We start from the raw sequence: 24,780 nt of genomic DNA on the forward strand, positions 1-24,780 counted from the left end.
ATATGTGGATTGGGTTTCGCCGGATTCCGTTGTTTTCCCCCAGAATATCTTCAAGGCTTTTCCTCCCACCTCTAAAAACTGTAATTTCTTCTCACTGTCCTCTCTCCAAGTTTTTACATTTTTGGCCCATTTACTCCAGTGCGTACCCTTAGATGATACAAGCGTGCAGATGTACTTCCAAAATAATACACGAATACAGCATTTGACACACAGAGTATGTCCCAAGAAAGACATTTGGCTCATTTCGGCCATTGCAGATTTGTCCTTTCAAAAAATATAGATAGAATAACAAGAAGTGCTCAAATCACCAGCCGAACCATTTTCATTTCCAGTAGAATTGTTCCCCCTTTGGGAACTAAAACTGCAATCGGTCTTTTCTCAGATCCAGCCCAAAATTAATTTTTGAATCACTGAAATAAATTTACCTACTTTTCCTCAAACTCAGGTCAAGGGGGGGGGGGAGGTTCCTTTCATAATTTTAATGTAACAGTACAATGAGAGTTCCTGTTCTTAATCGTTAACAGTTACTTTCATATTTACATGTTCAATTGGAATAACGGATGCAAAACCTCAGTTCCTGTATCGTTGCAATAAAAAGTAACTTTATTATTCAATTTTTATTTTACAGTCATGTGGACATACACTGTAGCGCCTTCTTTTGACAAAAAATAAACTGCAGTTGAAAAGCTCTTTGATTTCTTTAACTTTGAGCCACATTTCTTTCACCACATTCATCAAAAAGGGAGATAAAACAACCGAGCAAGAATGACATAAATGAAGTCGACCATGATTATATTTCTAACTCCTCATTTTTGTCTTTGGATGTATGTGACCCGAGGAGATGTGTTTGGAGTCCCAAACCCACTCTTTTTAATACGTGTGCACTCTCTCTCAACAAGTCATTTTAGCAAAACCCTGGGTTTGCTTCTTTAATTTTTTCTTTCTTAATCAGCATCAACACTGACAAAAATGGGGAACGGCCACAAATTAGGCTGGATAGCTCAGGTGGTAGAGCACCGGAGCGGCAATCCGGAGGTCTAAGCTTCAAACCCTGTTCTGGTCAATAGCTCAGTTGTTAGACCACTGGAACAGCAATTCTGAGGTCGCAGGTTTAAACCCTACTCCGGTCAAAAGTTCAGTTGGTAGAGCACCAGAACGGTGATTCTGAGGTCGCAGGTTCAAACCCTACCACCAGTCAAAGTTCAGAAGATGGTAGAGCATCGGAACGGCAATCCGGGGGTTGCAGGTTCAAACCCTGCTCTGGTCAATAGCTCAGTTGGTAGAGCATCGGAACAGCAATCCAGAAGTCGCAGGTTCAAACCCTGCTCAGGTCAATAGCTCAGTTGGTAGAGCACCGGAACGTCAATCCAAAAGTTGCAGGTTCAAACCCTGCTCTAGTCAATAGCTCAGTTGGTACAGCACCGGTACTGTGTTCAGGAGGTCGCAGGTTCAATTCCTGGTCCAGTCAATTTCTTTGTCCAACTTAAAAATTCTTTCAAATATGACAAACAGTGCCCCTTGAAAGTGACCTGTTTCAGCTTCATTTCAATTCTGGCACTTTGTGCATGTTTCTGCCTTGGTACAGGAGTATAAAAGGATTGAAGTTGTGTACTAAGGTTATGTCTCTGTATGTGACGCGAACCCGTGCTGTAGGATCGTGAAGAGCGAACTACCAAGATCTTCCTCCTGCGGTAGAAAAAAAAAAACAGATTAAACATTTGCTTCGGCAAAATGGTCAGAACAGGTTTGAGAACAGACTGGCAAAGGCCAACGAAGATTACCAGCAAAAATCCAACTCACTTGTGTATTAAAATGTTTCTGGAACTTAGTTGTTTGAGTGCAGTGTGTTTTTACAGTGGTAGTGAGTTAAAAAAATTTGCCTCATTTCAATGGATGTCCTGGCTGCAATTTTTTTTTTTTTTTGCAGCATACATTGCATTTTAACCAATCATATCGCACACCCTAATATGAATATTCATCACGCCGTGTGGATGGAAGACGGACACTAGGTTCTTGTAGTGTTTCCCTTCAATAAAACTTATCCCAACCAACAAAAATATTTTATGAAAATGGATATGGGTTCGAACCGCAGGTCTTGCGATCCATAGTTCATTCCACTATCCACTAGGCCATTGTGGCAGCTCGACGAAAGCCGTTCTTTAAAATGTTTGAATGTACATGCATGACTGAGTGATAGCAATGGTGAGACGTCATTGTAAACATCGAACTAGCTGAATAACCATGATCCATTGACGATGTGTGCCGCAGATAAAAACACTGCGTCCCGGCTCACCTGATATGGCCATGACACCAACAGGTCCAGAGATTCCTCGCTTTCCCCCGCCACCTGAAAAACGAAAAAATAAATTTACATTTATTCTTTGATACACTTGGGCCAGTTAGTGTAAGGGGGAGGGGATTTTTGTACAGTTTAAGAGTGCCCCCTCCAGAAAATGAGTCATTGGAAGACCCCTAAATTTCTCAATCCATTTTCTTTAGGAGGGGGGGGGGGGGGTTTCATTGCTTTACCTTGACCAGGACTGATCCGACTAGAATGGAGCCGTCCGACGTTAGCTGTACACTCTGGTGAGGGAATCTCCTAAAGACAACAACAACAAAAATTGGCAAATCAAAATAAAATGTTTAAAAATATTTTTGAAATCAACACATTAGCATCTTGTACCCATGGGCATATGAGTGGGGGGGGGATAGCTAACCCCACCCCCTTTTGTCAGACCAAAGTTGATTATTTACATATTACTGAAAAAAACTCACAAATTTTCTTTCTTGAAATGAAGTCGTGTAATCTATTACAGCGGAACACCTTTATGACAAGGTCCTTGGGACTTTACGAATTACCTTGTTATAACAGGTACCTTGTAGTAACAGTAAATAAAAACAAAGAAAAACAAAGAAAAACAAAGACTTGGGACCTGACATTTTGCTTGTTATAAGCAGGTGTTGTATTCATGGACGTGGCCAGGATTTTTTCTAGAGGGGGGCAAAATTTTTTTTGCCAAAAAATGCTTGTACTTCTCAACACATTCTCGATTTATCAGTTTTAGAGGGGGGCAGGGACATTTTGCCCCCCCCCCCAACTCATTAAATTTACACCACTTTGTCTTCGCGCCTCTTTTTCTTTTCTTTTTTTTCCTTTTCTTTTTCTTCCTTTTTTTTTTTTTTTTTTTGCTTTTCCAGGGGGGGGGGGCAAGTGTCCCCCCTTGCCCCCCCCCCTCGCGACGCCCATGGTTGTATTAACAGTGCTCTTGTTATCAGGGTTCGACTGTACTTAGTTCCTTCTGTCTGTGTATTTGTTAACTTCAGGTTGCGGCAGTGGTCCTTCCCTCGTCTTCCACCGCTATGGTCCTGGTTTGTTTCCCGCCCGGTCCACACGTGGAATGAGTTTTCAGTCCCTACCTGATTCCGTGGGTTTCCCCGAGAATATTCTTCTGGGCTTTTCCTCCCACCTCTAAAAACTGTAATTTATTGTCACTGTCTTCTCTCTGCAGGTTTCTTCAGGCTTGCGAGCTACAGTGCCTAGGGCGTATTTGAGGAATCCTTGGTTTCATTACCAGAAATGAATAACAATAGTTAGCCACGCTCTTTCTTAAAAATCCTGAACCTCCACGCTTTGGCCACCTCTTTTAAAATTCCTGGATCGACCAACGATACCTCTTGAGTTTCTTCTGGACCACTTCCATGCTCATGGATGGAATGGTGACGGTAGATGTGAATCGTATCTCGTGCTCTGTCATGCCCAGCTGCTGCATCGTCTTGGAGGCATCCTCAAGATGCATTTTCTAACATATTTTTTTAAATAAAGAAGAAACAATAATTTTACAAAACATTTGGTGCGCTGCTTTATCAATGCCTCTTTTCCATATGTGTAATCATTATATAAGATTTGAGGCTTTGCACGGTGGAGTATCAGTATCGTTTCGGTTTGCGGTAACACCATGTGGTAATAACTACTGCTTAGAAGATATTTAATTCTGAAAAGAACTTGTCCTGCTTATTATCAACTTTAGCTAAGTAGTTTTTGTTCTGATAAGAACAGTCCTGCTTTAAGTTCTAAAAGAACTTGTCTTTGGTCTCAACGTTTCGACTAGCCTGCTCTAGTCATCGTCAGGAGACTGTGTAATCATTGTTAGTTGAAACTTCTTATGCACTAGATAATTTTTTTAATAAGTTTTTTTTTAAAGATAATTATAAAGTTTTACTTTTAAAAAAACGTACCTCTCCAGAAATGGTGACTGCACCGTGTAGTACTCTCGGTTTTTTGACATCTTTTAATGCATCACCTACAAAAAAAACAACCAAGAATGATTTTCTATTTAATTTATTTAACTTTTTTCCTGATAACTAATGGGTCAATTTCTAAAACGTCAAGTCAAATTCAGAAGTCAGATTTTCGTTTTGTATATGAGGAAACTGGGGCAACTGGTTGAAATCAACTGCAACTGAATTTCAAGAGTCAAACTCAAAAATGCCAGATGTCCACTTTTCAAAAAGAAAAAACTCTGGTTGTGTTTGTTTTTGGGGCTACTTTGAACCATTGCTTGAATGTAGAATACATTCAGATATGACAGTATAGACCTTTATCATGCTGCCACCATTTTAGTCATGTCCCCTGTTTCCAATAACAGTACTGAATGATAATGCTTTTTGCTCAAAAAAGGAACCAGACTGTTTTTTCTTCCAGCCTCGCTTTGGTTACGTTGATTTGAACAAGAAAAAAATCATGATGGCCGCAACATGATTATGGTCTATACTTCTTCATTGCCAAGATGTCCTTGTTCGTACACCTGGGCAATTCCTTAAATTCTGTCAGACACTTTAGTGAGCTGCTGTTGGAAAAGTGAATGTGACACATCACTAATAATGTGACATCTAATGAGTAGAAAACAATTACAGACCAAACTAAGGTACCACCACCTTAAAGGGAAAATACAACATTTGCAAACATCAAAACATAAAACTACCAAATCATTTTGAAATACCTTGCTGGACTGTTAGTGAATGACAGTGTAAAGCATCCTGTAAAATCATGGCACCTGGTATACTGTCATTTTCAAGAAAAGTGGTATTTTTGTATCAATTTCCAACGCTGGTCGGCCGACCAGCGTTGGAAAAAAACTGGCTTTTTTCAAATACTGGCCCCAATTGACCATCGCACTTGTTTGCAATCGATTACACACCTATGAACGGGTACAAGCCAGCTAGACTGGTTCCCTGACCTTACAATTCCCCAATGTATGTTAACTGCTCTGTTTCTTCTTATATGGAGTCAGGGAACCAGACTACAGGAAAATGATAGTTTTTCTTGGTTTTTATAGCATTTTCGAACCCAAAACCTCAAAAAAGTCAGTGTAACTATATTTGCTATATATTTCCAACCCCCCAATTCCATCCATTTCTGAAAATTACAGCAAAAGCAAATGATGTATATTCCCTTTAACGACCTTGTACATGTACATCATGTTGTCGGACGTTTGTCGGATTTTACGGAATTGCCCACCTACATTTAGAAACTCAAATCTGATACCAAAAACCTTCATTCTTTCACAAATTCTCCAGGCAATCAAGCACACTTCATCATACAATGCTAGAGGTAACAAGAGCTGAAAATCTCGGAAACAAACTAAGACTTTTTTCTCCGGCTAGACATGTCTTACCTGACAAGGCGATGCTTCGCTTGAGCAGGCTCAAGGACACGTCTGCCGTGAGGTTTGCCTTGGTTTCCATGGCAACCACTTCTCCGTTGGCCGGCATGTGACACTGGATTCCTGAAAAGGAAGAGAAAAAAAAATCAAGCAAAAAGTCAGAAAAATACCAAAAGTTCTACAATTCTGAAAATGTAAACAATCGTGAAAAAGAAGTACCGATATTATTTTTGATAATATGGGGATGGGGGAACACAAAGAAAAAGGTGCCGACATTCTCAAACATGGGCATTCCAAGTTGTGGGACAGAGAACCCTCCTGCTATTTAAACAGTCACAAACAGTCGAAATTTCAATCCACTTCCCCTGCTATACTTTTAACACAGGCTAGTCACCAGCAGTCAGATCATATGTCAAGCAAGCGCTGTGACTAGTCAAACTCAGTCAACAGACCACGAACAGACAAAGCAGGCAAGTTGTGGGCACAGCTGGCTTATCAATTACCCACAGTCAAAGCAAAGCTGAATCAAGTTACATCAACAGTTCCAGCCAGTCAATCCTGCTTTACGTAGGCTGGGAATTCTGAACTGTTGAAAACAGTCACTTGATTGATTTTGACTGAAAGGACTACTTGGCACAGAATGCATGTTTGCTTTGAAGGTTATGGATCTCAGTGAACGTAGCTGAAAATGTATTTATCAAATCTTGTAGATCCGTCATCTGGTAATGGCTAAGGAGATTACAGACTAGGAGTTTGGGATCATTTCTCTGAATCATTAATTAGATATCATGGTAAATTGGCTCTGTCACGGACATTAGGCCAAAAAAAAAAGTCTCCGGTTTCTGGTATGGAGCTTGCCCAAAAAGTGGTGCGGCGACGCGGCTTTTTTTTTTTTACCTGATTTTTTTTACTTCAAATGTCGGCTGATGACTGCAAATGGTACCCGACTAAACTGAGTGCAAATAATGGGAGTCCAGAGAGGCCACATAAAGCTTATTCTCGACCATACTCGACCATAACCCAATCTAAAAACACGTTAAAATTGTGCAGCAGCAGGATTCCAGTCAAACCAGTGAGTTTGGCGGTTTTGAGACATCATCTTTCAGTGAAAAAAAACTTTTTCATTTTGCCGACGCGCATGGCTACGGCGACGCACGCGCATACCAGAAACCGGAGACTTTTTTTTTTGGCCTTACACACTTCCTTTCATAATGCTGGGATTGCCCATATCATGAATTTTGAAGACACAAAAACAAACTTGTCGGTGATTTGATTCACAACTGACCAAATTCCCCTGTGATTTTCTGCTTTAAGAATTCCATCTTCTTGGCTTCTCCGTGGACCAGGATGACGTTCTTGGGCTCGCACATTCTGATCAGCTGCATGATCCCTTTGGCATCTGCGTGGGCACTGGTATCAGTCAAAAAGGGAAACAAATAATACCTTTTAACCATAACTCCCTAGGCCTTTTTGCTAGGATGTAGCCTCAATCCTGCAAAATCCTCCAATTGGCCTCATGGAAAAATAGCATATAGCCCCAATCCTGCAAATTCCTCCATTATTTCTTGAATATGGTCCGTGGAGGGGTGACCACTGCCTGAATCCTGCAAAATCCTCCGGCAATGACTGTCAATAGGCTAAGGCAGAGGCAGTGACATCCTGGAGCAGTGCGGAGGATTTCAAGTATAATCAAGGACTAAATTTATGCACGGCTGAGCATAAACAACACAAGGTCCGGCCCAAGACCTTGACATAGTGCGTCCTCCGAAATCGGCAATGCACTTTTGCCATGTAACCTCAATCCTGCAAATTCCTCCAATTTGCAAAAAGGATTTTGGAGGATTTGGGATGGTTAGGGTTAAAAGAAAGTAAAAGTTGCACGGAGCAAGTAAGACCACAAACTGTTTGCAACCCATAGAGTTTCATTCATTTACTAGAGTACTAACACTTCTTCTTATTTGCAGTCATCATAATTAAGGATGAATTAAGGGTGGAAAGTTCTTGATCTCTGGTGAAGACGTCTGCACTAGTAAGCTGGAGGTTGTGGGTTAGAGTCCCACTGAGAAGCTCATCATTTTTTCTTCTCAGAATTACTTGGATAACATGCAGTACACAGTGTTTAAAAAATATGTCAGTTGAATTTAAGTCACTTTGACGCTAATTACATCTTGTAAGTAATCTTGACGTTTTCCAGTAGTTTTTAGTGAGTTTCCACTTACCTGAAAGACATGTACTGCACCGACAGCTTCACGTCAATCTGCAAGTAGAAAAAAAAATGTCAAATCTGCTTTAAATTTCCAAAGGACTGGACGATGAAAGCGTGTTGGAGAAGTAGGCACATAGCAGCGGCACACAGCAAGTAGCAGGATTTTAGATTTACTTAGGGTGCTGCCTGTTCTCATACACATGTTTGATTAAAGGGAATATACATCATTTGCTTTTGCTGTAATTTTCAGAAATGGATGGAATTGGGGGGTTGGAAATATATAGCAAATATAGTTACACTGACTTTTTTGAGGTTTTGGGTTCGAAAATGCTATAAAAACCAAGAAAAACAATCATTTTCCTTTAGTCTGGTTCCCCGACTCCATATAAGAAGAAACAGAGCAGTTTACATACATTGGGGAATTGCAAGGTCAGGGAACCAGTCTAGCTGGCTTGTACCCGTTCATAGGTGTGTAATCGATTGCAAACAAGTGCGATGGTCAATTGGGGCCAGTATTTGAAAAACAAGCCAGTTTTTTCCAACGCTGATCGGCCGACCAGCGTTGGAAATTCATACAAAAATACCACTTTTCTTGAAAATGACAGTATACCAGGTGCCATGATTTTACAGGATGCTTTACACTGTCATTCACTAACAGTCCAGCAAGGTATTTCAAAATGATTTGGTAGTTTTATTTTTTGATGTTTGCAAATGTTGTATTTTCCCTTTAAGGTGGAAAGCTCTCCAGTTTGCAATTGTTTTGTTCTGCAACCGAGTGTAGTCAACTACCATAATGCACTTGCGTCAGTTGGTAACGGGATGGTTCTCCGACTTTACTTCCCTTAAAAAAAAAATCCTCCAGAGCCGTGAATGAGAAGACAAAGAAGAAATATATTTTAGCGTCCAGTAGGACTTGCTTAATAACTCTCCCTCTCTCGGGGACAATCTGTAGCGAGTAACCCTATTGGTCAACATCTAACATGTTACAGTTTTAACAGGTCTGTAAACTGGCCTCATATTGGTACAATTGACAGGTTAAAATGGCTGCTACACAAGCTGTACCAGTATTAATGGTCAACCTATCTATCAAACCACTTCAACAGGCTTTGACAGTTATAAGGTCTAATCCATAGAGGTTTCTGGTAGGTGATGACCAGCCTGTACAAAAGCTACTGAGAGAGGTAATAATAATAATAATTAATAATAATTTGGGAGGCTAATCATCCTTACTCGCAGCTAGTATGCTGAATTGCGAAGGACGCGGCTACAACGTGGTCGGGCCGCTGGCACGTAAAGGCGCCTATGGCTGCCGGCCACATCGACCCATATATGACCACAGAGCACAGCCTGAGATCGAAAGTGTTTGTTTTTTCGGGAGGGAGGAAAACCGGAGGGCCCAGAGAAAAACCCTCGTGGCACAGGAGAGAACCAACGCACAACTCTACTCATATGTGTCCCGCGGCCGGGATTCGAACCGGGGTCACCTTGGTGAGAGGCGAGCGTTTTACGCACAATATACCTACAAGGTAGGCATCCCCCCCCCCCCTTCTCCATCCTCACCACTTGTCTGTTTTCCATCTCAATCTTCTTGGCCCCGCTCAGGATTTTGTTGCCCACGGTGCCGGCCACGCAGTAGCCCGGCATGATGACCATGTTCAGCGGGTTAGAGGCCCAGTTGCGGAAGATCTGGAGAGACAGGCCCGCGTGGAGCATGCCGGGCGTGGCAAAGACGACCATGGGGCCGGGGTTGTGGATGTAACCCCTGTCGAACGGCTGGACAAAATAACAACGATCAAGGACAATTTCAAAACATAGCAGCAACAACATGGCAGTAGAAAAAGCAAAAGTAACAAATATTCCTTTTATGCATTCACAAGGATTATTTCCCTAAAAAAAATCGGTAGTCATACAGAAATGATACCATTCATAAGATGGAATTTGCGTCGGGATGATGTAAACTCAATATTGACTCTTGCCCTTCACCGACGTATTTTTTATAAACACTGTATACTCAGTGTTGCCCCTGAGTGATTGTGAGAAAAAAAATCACTCGGGTGGGACTCGAACCCACAACCTCCTGCTTACTAGCACAGATGTGTTACCACTCGCAAGCATTTGTTTCTGTTCTGATTTTGCTTCTTCTTTTTCTTATTCTTCTATCCCAAATCCCATAGTCTTTGCACATTTTTCATTTTTGGGGTCAGCTTTCACAATAAACAACCTTCAATCTGGATGAAACTTGGCAGACTACAACCTATACTACCAAAAGCTAACCCCAAAATCCGTCCACTTCTGAAAATTTCTGCTAAAGCAAATGTTGTATATCACCTTTAATTGGAAAGGGGCAGAAATTATGCAGACTTTAACGGGCATCAGGAACATTGAGGAACTAGATATAAAAAGTTACCGCTGATAAAGTTGTTAACATGAGTGGAAACTTTACCTTGATATGCTTGAAATCAAACAGGTTCCTCTTGACGAAGGTCTTACGGATCTTCTGATTGGTCCACATGATGAAAAGCTTGTAGTAATGATTGGCCTGAAAATTAGGGGGGAAAAAAATCGAAATTGCAAAATTCCTCAAATTTACCACTGTAAATTTGTTTTCATATTTTTCGCGGTAGCTACAACAGCGCCCTCTATTGCTGCACCGCCTCAACTTTTTGCGGGTAGCTCGACTCCAAATGATGGAGGGCACCAAGGCAAATGATGGAGGACACCAAGGTATATAAGGACACAAGAAAGCAAAGTAGTACCCACCTTGTCTGTACAATCCAAGCTTGAAAAAAACAAAACGCATCACTGCATCAATTCTGGAACTTTGGTCTGATCAGAGACTGACTATTTTTTTTTTGCCTAAGCCAACACGACCTCAAGTTGAACTCAGAGATCTAAACTGAAAGTAAATGAAGCCAAAAATAAAATTGTTTTGAACTAGACATTTTCTGACCTTTTCTGTGAGTCCAAGCGAGAAGTAGACCGGCACTGTCAAGTTCATGCGATCCCTGTATCATCATGTCAAACAAAAGGAAGAAAAACAATGTCTCGTGAAATCAAGACATATTTTTTTTAAGCAAAAGGCAAAACCAGGGCATAGTTGGTCGGTTGGGAGAGTGGACTGAAACTATTTTAGGAAGTACCACAACTTGTGAGTACCAGATTTCCTGAATTGAAGGTGAAACTTGAGGTGATCTTCACACAAAAAATGTTGGTACGTTTATCTTCACCCAAAATTTTGATTTAAGTCATTTCAGCCAGACAAATAACAACATTTCTTTTGTGGCTGAAAAAAAGTCGCACTCTACATTCTGGGGGAGTGTGGCCTAGGAGGTTGGGTTCGTGACTCATGATCAGAGGGTGGGTTCGAATCCAGCCGCTGGCCGTATGTTGAGTCCTTGGGCAAGCCACTTCACCCCCACTTGCCTCTCTCCACCCAGGAGTATAAATCGGTACCGGCATTAGCTGGGGAGTAACCTGCAATGGACTAGCATCCCATCCAGGGGAAGTAGAACTATTCTCAGTCGTTTCATGCTACTGAAACCGGAGATAAACGCCGGCCTGATGGGCCACACTGGCTCGTTACAGACTTTACAACTTACCGTAATTTCCTGCGGATAAGACGCGTCTTATCTGACTTTCTAGACCACAAAAACATCGCTGCGCCTTATCTACAGGTGCGCCTTATCTGGTGTCGCTTGAGTTCAAAGTGACGGTCTTTGTGTGAAGAATTCTTTCAATGCCGCAATCAATAATGCGGTCAACCAAGGCTCAACTCTCCAGACATTGTGACCGTATTTTCATTCCAACAATGCCGCGATGTGTTGATCCCCCAAGATCGTGCTTTCATTCCAACAATGCCGCAATGCGTTGATCCCCCTTAGTGATCGTGCTTTCGTTCCAACAATGCCGTCATACAAACGTTTTTCTTTGTGGCCGTTTTTTCATTCCGAAAATGCTGCAATCAGAATTACTTAAACGTTTGGAAATCGCATTCACTCAAGTTCTATTGTGTGAACGTTGAGGGTGTTTATTGTACAGGATATCTTCGAAGTCTGCAAGCCTGAGGATCAAGATGAAAACAGTGCGAGTCGGTAAAAGCGGCTCAGGAAAGCGTACTTCCGGCCCGAGCGCCATGTTATGCATACAGAGACCGCACGAACCTCAGTGCAAGTGTGGCCGAACATTTTGTAGAAACACGCTGCGGTGTATCATCAAGTCCGAGCGGTAAAATCTCGTTAAAATATATATTTCAACGGACAAATACATACACAGAGAAGAGAGATCACGTTCTGAGAATTAATTTGCGGAAATTCTCTTTCTCCACCGATGTATGTTATTTTCTACGATCCAAATTCGTCCTGATACGCTACTGTAGTCATGCACGGAACATCATGGTCCGGTACCGTACGTAGGCCGTAGTCACTGGTTCCTGGCCCACATCATAGCTTCGATTCTGTAAGCATGCGATGGGAACCAACGAATACTGATGGCACTGCTGCCGCACGGAACATCGTACAGCGGCATGGCTTCGACGACGTGCATCACAAATGCGTCAGAATTACAGGCCTTTTCGTCAAGATTTAGCGTGTCAAGATGAAATAATATCGTGTAAACGATTATGTTGTGCATGCAAATGGCGTGTGTAATATTACTGTGCGTATCGGCGGCTGAAAATGTGATCGGCAATTTGTTTTCTGTGTACGGTGAGTAATTATACTGACACTGTGACAGCTCGGTTACTTCTCCCACGCGGTCTGGGTAAATTTTCCCGTGTCGAAAGTCCAAGTGCGGACAGTGGTCACATTTGACCATTTCTCATTTTACTATCGTCTCGGTAAAACCTTCCCAAAAAAAAGTCCAGTGCGGACACGGCTTAATTCATCCTCCGAATAGTGTGATCGTTCTAAGGCAACACAATGGCCCCTTTGTGGCGATGTACCGACACCGGGTGACGCCTGGTGTTCTTCTGTGTGCGGTCAAACATGCGTCTTATGCGGCGGTGCGCCTTATCTGTTGGCGTTTGAATTTTTTTTGGGTGATTTTAGGGACCTGCGCCTTATCCGCCGCGCGCCTTATCCGCAGGAAATTACGGTACTTAACTACATTCTGTCTACTTTAATAAAGAGTCCCAACTTCTTGATGATGGATTGAATGTGTCTGCTTTTTTTCGCTCTTATTTCTCACCAGAAGGTCTCAACGAGGATGCAGAGCTCCTGAGCCCGACCCAGGGCGAAGACGGGAATCAACACCTTGCCACCTTTCTCGATGCAGTCGTGGATTTTTTGCAGAAAGTCACGCTCTCGGCATCTGAAATATCAAGAAAATTCGTCATTCTAATTGGAACAATACTCTCAGTTCCAGACTGGTTTCTTTCCTGCGCTCTGTTTTTGAAGTCAGAATTATGAAAGATATTTACACGGTACCAGCGTATCTCAAGACAAGTTCGGACAGGGTATTTCTACCTTTTAGAATCGCGGATTGTGGTGGCGTACGTCGACTCTGTGATGAGGATATCCGGCCTACACTTGTCAATCCACGCTGCCCTGAGATTTACAAAGACAAAATCACAGAAAAATGTCACGATATTGCATTTTCTAGTTAATACACATATTCAGGAACTTGACAGTGTTCCCGACAGATGACCAAAAACAGTTCAAACAAAACAGTTTATTGTCAATACTAGTCAATGTGGATTGATACAAAATACAAAATGGTCCACTGATAAGCCTGTGTTGCATTGCAAGACTCCGACTGAAAAGTTACTGCGTAATAGTTGGGTGGAATTGAAACATTTGTGCGGCGTTCTGGCAAAATGAGACAGAACTGGGCAGAGGTCGAAATGAGGGTTTGCAGGTATTAGAAAAAGAATACAATTTCTCCTTACAATACTGTTTGTTGCACTTCAATCGAACATTCTGTTGACAAGTTATGGCTGTTTAAAGTTTGCATTTATGGACATGTCAAAAAGATAACATACTGAGAAAGAAACTTTAAAAGGCCTTTAATCTTTCAAGTTTTGTAGTCGTGAAATTGAAAGATGACAAGTATTTTTCATTGAACCCATTTTTATTCCACAATTTTTGTACTATTTCTTTAAAATAGTAGGCAAATCAAAGATTACAAATATCAATAAATCTGCCAAAAAAAAAATCACCCCCATACGGTTTTTGGCATTTTTCTCCCCTACGGCCTGTGTCCAGTTCCATCTCATTTTGCCAGAATGCACACTATGCAACTGAGATCAAGCCTATATCACCTTATTGTACAAAGTACGCCGTGCAAGTTGAGTGATAAACGTATGTAAATAAAATATTGAAAGGACAAAATGAAAAGTTGTTTCTCACCCGAGATGTCTATCTGGTGTCATGTTGTAATCACCCTTGGAAAAAAAAAGAAAAAAAAAGTGAATCACAAATCAATCAAATTAAAGAAAATATGTGGATGCATGCACGCAACTGTAATTGCAAACTGGCCACATAAATTTGGCCACAATAACTGTAGAGCTAAAAAAAAAAATTACTGCAAATAGACTCTGTGCACAAGAACCCCCTCAATGGTGAGAATAACAAAAAGTGTCGATATATTGAAGGACCATTGGACGCCATCTTGCCTCAAATGCACTGGTATACATAGATTGAGTACACAGTGTACAATGCATGTGAACCAGCTAATTGTCCTCAACAAGTTCTCATGGTCAGGTAACAGGGCGCCCTCTATTGTTTGTGTACAGAGACTACTGTTTGCCTTAACCCTAACAATCCTGAATCCCCCAATTTTAATACGATTTTGCACATCCCTAGGGAGTTAGGGTTAATGGTTGGAATAAACAGGGGTGAGATTGTCAATTAAAAAAAGTCTGAAAATGGACGAAATGTCTGAAAGAGGCATATCTTTCTATACTACTGTCTTTCTCACGGATTCAAAAAGTTTGATTTCAGAACAAAAATCTGAAAAATCTCATGCCTGACTACATTATACTCACTGTGTAAACCACCGATTGCGAGCCGACTTTCATGCGGAACATGGCGGCTCCAAGCACATGGCCAGCGTAGTAAGCTGTAATCTCCAATTCATCGTCAACCTTGTCAAAAAAACACCCAATAAATTTGTAGTTTTAAGTAAACTACAGATTTTCTAACTTCTCTCGGAAGTGCACTCTTAACTTTGACACTCTTACCACAGATTGAAGAAATTTGACACCTCATTCTTTTACTTCAAGTTTATGAATTTCTAATGAAAACAGAAGTTTTGCGGCCTTGTTTCTTGACTTTTTTGTTGGTTTTAAACTTTTGTTTTTGGAGGTATTAAAACAAAACCGAAAATAAACAATGAGAATGTTTCCAGAGACAGGAAAAATTGGTCACAGAATTTGTTTGTCTGTTTTACCTGGACTGTCTGATGGAGGTTGACGATGATGACTTTCTTCATGCAATCTTTGATCATCTGAAACATGAAATGAAGGAAAAATGATCGATCTCGTTGTTAGGCTGCTCCAAAACTAGGCTACATGCAAGTCTAAGGAACAAGAACAAGCAAAAACACTTACAGGAAAAAAACACCCCACCAACACCAACATAATATTTCTGTGTTTAACAGCAACTGCCATGCCAAATATGTGTGCGTACTTGGTGCTGTACTCATGCAAACAAGTACGCACAGGCGATGTGCCCCATCCACACGGCTCTTGAAAATGGGAAAAAAAAACCCTTTTTTCTTTGTGCAGAGTGCTTTACTTACTGCCGAAGTGAAGAAATTTGTCTCTCCTTTTCTCTCCACTGTGATCTTCCGATAGTCCTCCTGGGGAAAAGAAGAGAACAACAGATCATTTCAGTCCTCGGGAGTTGGGTCTTTTGTTGAAAACGGTCCTCTACTGTACGGTTATGTGCTGAGTTTACGAAAGAGTGTTATATTACAGGGACAAGGGAAAACACAAAGCATTGTCCTCGAGAGTATAGTAAAACACGACTGTGTGTATCACGCTGTGTGTCCAGACACTCACGGTACTCAGTCAACATTGTTGCTTGGGTTTGTTTCCAATTAAACTAACTTAGATTTAAGTCCACTTTGGGACTCGGGAAAAAGGCTCAACTTAGCTCTAAACCCCATCAGGTTTTCTTACAGGTATCAGGCAAAATGCAACAATATCCAACACAAATAAAACAAGAACCCTGCTAAATGCAACCAAATGCAACAAACGTTGCATTTTGCAGTGAACCCAGTGCATACCAGCCTTGGCACCCAGCAGCTACCCTGCCAAATGCAACCAAATACAACAGTGGATTGTGTTGTATCTCCTTGGCACTATCCTGCTAAATGCAACAAGATGCAACAGAGCACGGGGACTTGAGTTGGCTGATAAATGCAACACTATGCAACAACTTCTTACCATTGTTGCTTTCTGTTGCATTTTTAGCATAGTTAGGGTTGAGCAGTTATCCTGCTAAATGCAACAAGATGCAACAGAGCACGGGGACTTGAGTTGGCTGATAAATGCAACACTATGCAACAACTTCTTACCATTGTTGCTTTCTGTTGCATTTTTAGCATAGTTAGGGTTGAGCAGTTATCCTGCTAAATGCAACAAGATGCAACAGAGCACGGGGACTTGAGTTGGCTGATAAATGCAACACTATGCAACAACTTCTTACCATTGTTGCTTTCTGTTGCATTTAGCATAGTTAGGGTTGAGCAGTTATCCTGCTAAATGCAACAAGATGCAACAAAGCACAGGGACTTGAGTTGCCTGCTAAATGCAACAGTATGCAACAACTGTTTACCATCGTTGCTTTCTGTTGCATTTAGCATGGTTAGGGTTGAAGAGTATTTACCAGTAGGATGGGGCATATGGCCTTGGTTGGCTGGGTCATGTAGATGGGGCCATCGTAGCCGACGATCTCGCTCATGTACGGCAATGCACCGCAGTGGTCCAAGTGAAAATGGCTAGAGAAAGAAAGGAGAACAATGTTGGAAAAACAGTAATTACCATCGAGCCATGGCCTCATGGTTTGAAGCATTGAATTGGTGGTCTGCGGGTAATTCTGCAGGTTGTGGGTTTGAGTCCAGACTAGGGGCGTTTTCGAATCCCTGTTCTTGACAACACTCGGGTTAACCCGACACGAGAACAGCGGTCTCGAACGTGACGAACAGACCCGAGAGGGCGTTCGCGGATCGATTTTTTCACTCCCCGGTTGATGGAGGGTTCGGCGAGGTGCAGCTTGAACAAAATGGGGGACTGTGCAGATTCGTAAATTTGTTTTGTTTGTTTGTTTTTTTGCTAATACCCTAATGATTGCAATAAGAATACCATTATAGTGCAGGTCTGCAATTTCATCCCCGCATGTCCGGTTTTGCAACAGTCGTCCTCGTTCATTTGGAATAGGCCAAAGTACAAATTCAGACGATTGTCGGCCATTTTGCATTGCTTTATATCGATGCGACACGCACCCGCGCGTTCGTAACAACCAGCTCGAGAACACGTTCTCGTGTTTACACGCGTGTTGTCAAGAACAGGGATTCGAAAACGCCCATGGGTTATGTTGCGTGTGCCCTTGGGCAAGACATTTTGTCACTCATTGCTTCTCCCCGCCTAGGAGTAATAGGGGAATCTTTGAGGGCAGAGATGGTTATTGTGATTGATTTTAGCTGCGAAATGGCAGCATCGAGCTGTATACTCCCCTGATTAAGAACGGCTATTCACTGGAAGTCTTTTCATGCATCTGGTCCAAACAATGGGTCGGAAGTAGCCCATTCATTGGTGCTAGGGCAGACATGGCTCTGGAGTGCTCTGAAACGTGCAAAACTAAATCAGGCCCACTTTACTCACACTTAAGCCAGCAAATTTCTCCAAAAATTCCACTGGGGCAAAGAACATGTCCTCAGTATTTCACCAACCAAGTTTGCAGACTCAATTCAATTTTCAAAGGAGACTTTTCTTCAATATTTTGCACATGAGAGGGAAGTCAAGTGATTCCAAAATGGGGCTAAAGACTAGACTGGTACATGTCCAACCATGGTCTAACTATTTGAAAAGACTGACCTTTTCATTCAGTGTCAATAGTCTGGTGGCTTTACTATGGAGAAATGTGTGGTAAATTGAGACTAGTTCCCGCTTTATGCCACATGTTTCTTAAATTCTTTTGGCATGGTTGATTGATGCAGTACTGAAGCTGTGTTGGACTGGTTGTTTTAGGTGCCAGTCTATTTTCTTGTTTTGCATGTTTTCAATACCTTAAGTTTTGGGACTCTCATACACAGTATTGAGAATCCCAAATTTTCGGACTAGTGCTAGGGGTAATCCTATACAATAGCACTGCCCGGCTCACAGGTGACAGGTGACAATCAATGAGCAATTCAGTGAGATAGGTACAAACAGGACACTAGGCGGGCCCTCCGCGATCATCAGATCAACACACAAAAACTTGAGAATGTCTTGTCTTAGAGGATCTGAACTTTTGAAGTAGCAATGTGGGTTAGGTTTCGACTCTAAAGCCTTCCAGATTCTTCAAAATCTTCTAGGTTTTTGGAGGATTTTGCAGGATTGGGGAAGGTAAACGCCAATCCACTATTACCGGGTAAGCGATTTGTTCAAAGTTTCTCACCTTATTATTACGCAGTCCAAGTGTTCTGTGAGGCGACCAGTTCGGGTGATGTAGCTGAAATCGGGGAATCGTCTCTGGGAATAAAAAAGCACAAAAGTAGTGACAATTAAACAAAAAAGTTTTAAAAAGTCACTGTTATGAAATAAAGGCTGTGCATGCATTATTTAACCCTAACTACCCCAACTCTATCAAAATCCATCCCCCAATTTGGATGGATTTTGGGGGACTTGGTCCAGGAGGCCTGGCGTGACTTAATATTGATGGAGTATGATGGACTTGGGCCTAATGGCCTGAAGCAGTGCTAGGGGTATTAAATTGATTTTGCCTAGCTTCCTATACTGCTATTGTGATAAAAGCCATGTGTAGCAAGTCCATGAATGTCAACCAGTGCGTCAGTGGTGGATTCCATTATGTCATGTACAGTTTTGTATTGGACGCACAGTGATTGATGGATTTTGATGGACTTGGTCCAGTTCCAAGTAACAGACGCTACAGAGTTAGGGTTAAAGAATGCATACTTGTTACAATTGCTGGAACTAACCCTAACTCCCTAGCATGATTTACTAGGAACCATACCCATCCTGTCAAATTCCAACACCGTATGGGAAAACTGTACACACATATTTCTGACTTAGTTTCTGGAGGTGTGCCAACCCAATGTAACAGACTGTCAGTTTAGGGGTACTGTACCCATCCCGACAGATTCCAACAAAACATGCTGTTGGGAATTGATAGGTTGAGTTCTGTTAGGGCTAATGAACAAAATTAGACGGTGCAAATTCAGCTAGCACCATTCATTTGACTGTAGACGTTATGCGCAGCAACCATCTCAGATGGCAATGCATTTGTTTTGCTGGGATATATGCGCTGAGTGAACCATTTGTGCATTCATTGTTATGGAATTAAAATAACAAGAAATGCTCTCTAACATGGCGGCTACGCATAAGGTGTATTAAAGGGAATATACATCATTTGCTTTTGCTGTAATTTTCAGAAATGGATGGAATTGGGGGGTTGGAAATATATAGCAAATATAGTTACACTGACTTTTTGAGGTTTTGGGTTCGAAAATACTATAAAAACCAAGAAAAACAATCATTTTCCTGTAGTCTGGTTCCCTGACTCCATATAAGAAGAAACAGAGCAGTTTACATACATTGGGGAATTGTAAGGTCAGGGAACCAGTCTAGCTGGCTTGTACCCGTTCATAGGTGTGTAATCGATTGCAAACAAGTGCGATGGTCATTTGGGGCCAGTATTTGAAAAAAGCCCGTTTTGTCCAATGCTGGTCGGCCGACCAGCGTTGGAAATTGATACAAAAATACCACTTTTCTTGAAATGACAGTATACCAGGTGCCATGATTTTACAGGATGCTTTACACTGTCATTCACTAACAGTCCAGCAAGGTATTTCAAAATGATTTGGTAGTATTATTTTTTGATGTTTGCAAATGTTGTATTTTCCCTTTAAATCAGTGTACTGAAAATATAGTACAACTTACATCATCGTTGAAGCCCATGTGCATGCCGCAATCTAGCATGATGTTCTTGCCGCCGATTGTGACCAAGATGCAACTGCGGCCGACATCTGAACCCAATACAGAGCAAACAAAAAATGTTTTAATAGTGGCAATACAGTAGAACACATTCCTAACAATTAACTATTAAATGTCCATTATTGAATAATTTAGTATTATTCAAAGCTACATTTCACCGAATATTCGAATATTAAAAACTCTCCGATCAAGTTTTACACTTTGTTAGTTTTTTTTTTATATTCAAACTGGCAAAAAGCTATTGGAATATTTGGTTGACTTTTGATTATTTTAATATTTGTTTTATTCGAGACAGCCCTAATTGTGTTCATTACTTGTACTGTACAACAATACTTCTTTCATTCTACTAGAAAAGGCAAACAATTTATTTGGTTTTTAACATGCCTGACATGTATGTTCTGTTTACATTGTGTGAATGAAATAGAACTATAAAAGTTAATCTGGTTTTGAAATTAGCCACACACCACTTAGATTTAAATTTAGACAAATGAATTTGTCGAAAACAAACAAAATAGGTCTCAAAACATACCTTGTCCTGCACCTGTTGAATTAAAAGAAAGAAAGAAAATAGTATGAGTGGCATATAAATTAAGTTGTAACTTGTTTTAATCTAAAACACGCATAATTCAAAAATAAATGATAGGGCCCTAAGGCCTAAGTAATTTTTTTCTATTTGACAAAAAATATAAATTAACAAATCCTGATAACTTTAGTTTTACTAGGCTTATAGTGTTGGTGATGATATATGTAAAAACAAAACTTTCAAACACTGTTGATTTCTGGTGCTAATTTATGCGCCCTATCAAATGTTGTATTTTTTGTAAAGCAATTGTTGAGTTGATCAATCAGTCATTGTCATTTGTTAATAGCGCAGTTTACTTTTATTACATTTGTTTGTGACATATTTATCGAATTCGTTATTTATATGTACCAGATACATGAGATAGCTTTTATTTATTGATGTATTTCTCTGGAGTATGAAAAAATGTTTCTTGAATTGAATTGAATTGAATTGAATTGAATTGTTGATGTGCATGCAAAATGATGCAGTGATGCCATATAGCGCCACAGGCATGACCAGATGACAGGTGATTTTTTTGTAAACTGCGTTTTCAATTTCAGTGGTTTTAATCTAACTTGCTCAAAAATCATGAAAATAGCCTCTTCACTTACCGAGAGGAGTGACTTTTATCTCTGCCATGGCCCCCTCAACGTGTTAACTTGTGGTTGCAGCTAGCTGCGACGACTTTTAAGGTAATTTTATTTTAGTAAAATCAAGAGTGAGACAAGACAATTCATAACCAGTTTGTCACGTTTGTTGCTGAATAAATACACATGAAAACCGGGTCTCTACAATATTAAAAATAGGTGAACTAACCAAGTGAAAATATTACTACTTTGAGTTATTGGCAACAAAAATACAAAACATCACACAAATACACAGCAAGTAAAATTGAAATCGAATTCATACAAGCTTAGGTGATATCATATAATAATTAACAGCACATATGTAAGTTAAACCCAATGTTTACAAAGGTGATTACCCACACTTACAATGGTCTCAACCAAAATGTTACCAGACTGCCACCCTGCCTATCAGTGCACGCTAAAACCTATTGCCCACCATCAGTAACCAAACATGTGCCTAGCAGACGACCCTTTTATGTTTACGACACCCCGCCCGTGTCATCAATTATCAAACAGTCGTTAGGTCAACAACAAGTGCCGGCCGGAAGCAGTCATCATGGCAGAGAAAGAACTGTTCGACTTCAAGCATTTATTGGACGAATTTACTGCCTCAAAAACACCAGAACATTATATTTTGATGGAACATTATGTTAACGCATTCAACGACTTGTCACGGTAGGCTTTTTTGCTCAATTTTATGTAACAAATGACAGTGAGAATACATGTATAACTGTTGGATTGTTTTCAGATGACCTTCAGTGACCTTGTCCTTGTACTTTGTTGTACCACATTTTTATGTTACTAAAATAGTAAAAAGTGACATATTTATTAGTTATTACGGAATTACTGAAATATTTAAGGACTATCTTTATCGTTGATATGGATATTAAAGTATGCTAAATTTAAATTGACTCGGTACTAGGCCTAGTCCTACATTCATTTGTAGAGTATATCCTCGACCCTCCATAATCTGCGCAGGTAACGCTTGCAACGCGCGCGCATTGTCAGATACAAATTGAATACAAGTGCGTTGAAATAGGACCGCGTAGCTTTAGGGGGTCTGACGTCAGTGACGATACATTTTTCTTTTCTGATTTGTGGCTTTCGGGGATTTTTTTAAAGGGAAATAAAATCCGAAATTGTAAGTGGTCTGATTCCCATCTCAGATTAAGATCTGTCACAGTACCGTTCTGGCTTAATATCGTCTAAAAAAAAAAAGCCAGCGCTGGCCTAGCTTGAGAAACTCCTTTTCAAAACTGCACTCTTTCATTCGAAAAGTCAATATTTTTTTGCATCTTTTGCAGGTTCTTTGTTCTGATGGGCACCGCTTTTGGCTTCGTCTCCAAGGACATCAACGAGAAAGTGGGCATCCTGAAAGCCCACCGCGCCGAGAACCCGGACCACTTCGTCACCATCCAATCCATGGTGGCCTACGAGGTCGAAAACAACCTGACCCAAGCCAAGACCCCATCGGGTCTTCTCTCCGGCTCCCGCACCTTGCTTCGCCTCCACCGAACCATGGATTTCGTGGCAAAGTTCCTCGGGCGATTGCAAGACATGAAGGACGACGAGTACACGAGCAAGCCCGCCGCGGAGGAATATAACAGATCGCTGGGCAAGTTCCACCCCTGGATGATTCGTAAGATTGCGGGCCTGGCCATGTACACGCTGCCCACCCGCGCGGTCTTCATCCGGAAGTACTGCAAACAGGAGAAAGAGGAGCTAGAGAAGTTGGTCGGGCCGACGGCTGCGATTATGACGGAGATTGCTGACATCACGCAGCAGTTGTACACCGATAATGACTTACTGGATCTCCCTTGATGATAACTTACATGCAGTCTAAAAATTTAGGACAATCAACATGCTGTATTGAGACTTAAATTTTAAGCTAATATGAAATGGCCGCTCATACTTACTAGGTACAGTGAAGTGTGTGAATTGAATACCTCACGCAAAGGCTCTACAGTGGAACACCGCTATAACGAACATCGCGGGATCCACAGAAACTGTTCGTAAATAGCGATCGTTCGGTATAGCGATTTTAAGCTGCCAGTGCTCCGATACTCATTTTTCAATAAATAGCGCCCTTCAGAACTTCCCCCCTTCACGCCCTGGTACTATTGGCTCCTGAAAGATCACTTAGAATACGTGCCGACTATTGGATAATGTCATTACACAGATTGTGAGCTTACTACCGGTACCTACAGCAATGGGTGGCTTTCCCCTTCTATTCCTTGGGGAAATAATAGCCACTTTTCACTCTTTCATTGTATTTCCATACATCCTTAACTGTGCTGTTACACCCCAACTCTGGTAGGGGTGTGCATCGCAGCTGGGTACCAGTGTACCCAAACACTGATGTTCCAGATTATGGGATCGGATACTAGTGTGTGAAGTAAATACCTCGCCCTAACGCTCCATTTCCATACATTTTAGGCAGTGTATATTTTGCTGGAGACGGCAAACCTTTAGTAAACGTTAGTTTGCCGGATATGCACTGAACATGCGCAGTTACTGTTTTTTGGTACTTAAACATTTTCCGGTGACAAGTTTTAGTCTGGCTCCATGCCAAAATTATCGTTGTTACCTCGTATTCACAAGATGGGATTCAGACCATTTTATAATTTCGGACTTTATTTCCCTTTTAAAAAAAATCCTCCAGAGCCACAAATCTGAAAAAGAAAATGTAATACTCTGCAAAACATGTTTTAGACATGTTAAAATAATAAAAGAAGATTATTCTTATTTATTTGGGGATGAGAAAAAAAAACTGAAAAATGTGGTGCGGTCGGAATCGAACGCGAGTCATCCCGCTTACTAGAGCTTTTGCTTAACCATTACACCAAACGTGCTACACAACTTTTGGTGGGAATTTAATACATCTTATAATTCAGCCCTATTTTAAAGAGTACAGCGCCCTCTGTTGCTATGGATTGCCGCCGGCAAACCTTTAGTAATTGTTAGTTTGCCGTCATTACCTCCGGCAAAATATCCACTATCTACATTTTAACTGCGCTGTTACGCCCTAACTATGGTAGGGGTGTGCATCGCAACTGGGTACCTATGTACCCAACCGCTGAGGCCCAAAAAATAAATAATTTTGCTTCCGGTTACCCTACCTACCCTATTTTGACAGCCCGACCCTAATTTGTTTGGGGAAAAAAGAGAGAGAAAACAAAGACAAAAACCTTCAATTACTACCTTTGTACCCTTGACTACACGCAGACACCTACATGTATATGATCAACATAAAAAATCCCCCCCCCCCCCCAACCTACCCTATTTTAAAATGCCATATTTAATCAGAAGCAGAACTTATTATTTATTTATTTTTTGACCTAATGTCAGGAACCAGTTCCAGATTATGGGATTGAACACCCATAACCAACTTTACAAACTATGTACTTATTTCTAAGACAATGAAAAAGAAAGGTTTTTAATGTCATTTTTGGGAGTTTTCAAAATGAAAGCCAGGATTGATTGTAAATCAAAACAGAATTGACGTTTATAATGTGCATTTTAACGTGCAAGGGATATAGAAAAAAATCTGCATCTTGTTTTTTGCGTAT

General features: G+C 41.0%; 2 protein-coding genes across 2 annotated transcripts; one reads left to right on the forward strand and one right to left on the reverse strand.

Annotated features, from left to right (window-relative positions):
• Positions 1-574: 574 nt before the first annotated feature.
• Positions 575-21,224, reverse strand: LOC119725552 (integrator complex subunit 11-like). Its single transcript, XM_038196991.1, has 22 exons — positions 21,197-21,224; positions 20,553-20,564; positions 19,970-20,055; positions 18,468-18,541; positions 16,698-16,809; positions 15,607-15,666; positions 15,256-15,312; positions 14,852-14,950; positions 14,214-14,248; positions 13,332-13,412; positions 13,054-13,176; positions 10,820-10,874; positions 10,313-10,408; positions 9,430-9,642; positions 7,883-7,920; positions 6,949-7,073; positions 5,676-5,786; positions 4,237-4,301; positions 3,673-3,800; positions 2,530-2,599; positions 2,294-2,347; positions 575-1,686 (listed from the first exon to the last, which is right to left on the reverse strand). The coding sequence occupies exons 1-22, from the start codon at positions 21,222-21,224 to the stop codon at positions 1,618-1,620; spliced, it is 1,791 nt and encodes a 596-aa protein (XP_038052919.1). The 3' UTR covers positions 575-1,617.
• A 479-nt stretch (positions 21,225-21,703) lies between these two features.
• Positions 21,704-23,739, forward strand: LOC119725553 (ceramide-1-phosphate transfer protein-like). The gene is made up of 2 exons (XM_038196992.1): positions 21,704-21,886; positions 22,516-23,739. The coding sequence occupies exons 1-2, from the start codon at positions 21,768-21,770 to the stop codon at positions 23,030-23,032; spliced, it is 636 nt and encodes a 211-aa protein (XP_038052920.1). The 5' UTR covers positions 21,704-21,767; the 3' UTR covers positions 23,033-23,739.
• The last annotated feature ends 1,041 nt before the right edge of the window (positions 23,740-24,780 follow it).

This window comes from Patiria miniata, unplaced genomic scaffold (assembly GCF_015706575.1).
Source record: "Patiria miniata isolate m_02_andy unplaced genomic scaffold, ASM1570657v1 HiC_scaffold_19, whole genome shotgun sequence".
Classification (NCBI taxonomy): domain Eukaryota; kingdom Metazoa; phylum Echinodermata; class Asteroidea; order Valvatida; family Asterinidae; genus Patiria; species Patiria miniata.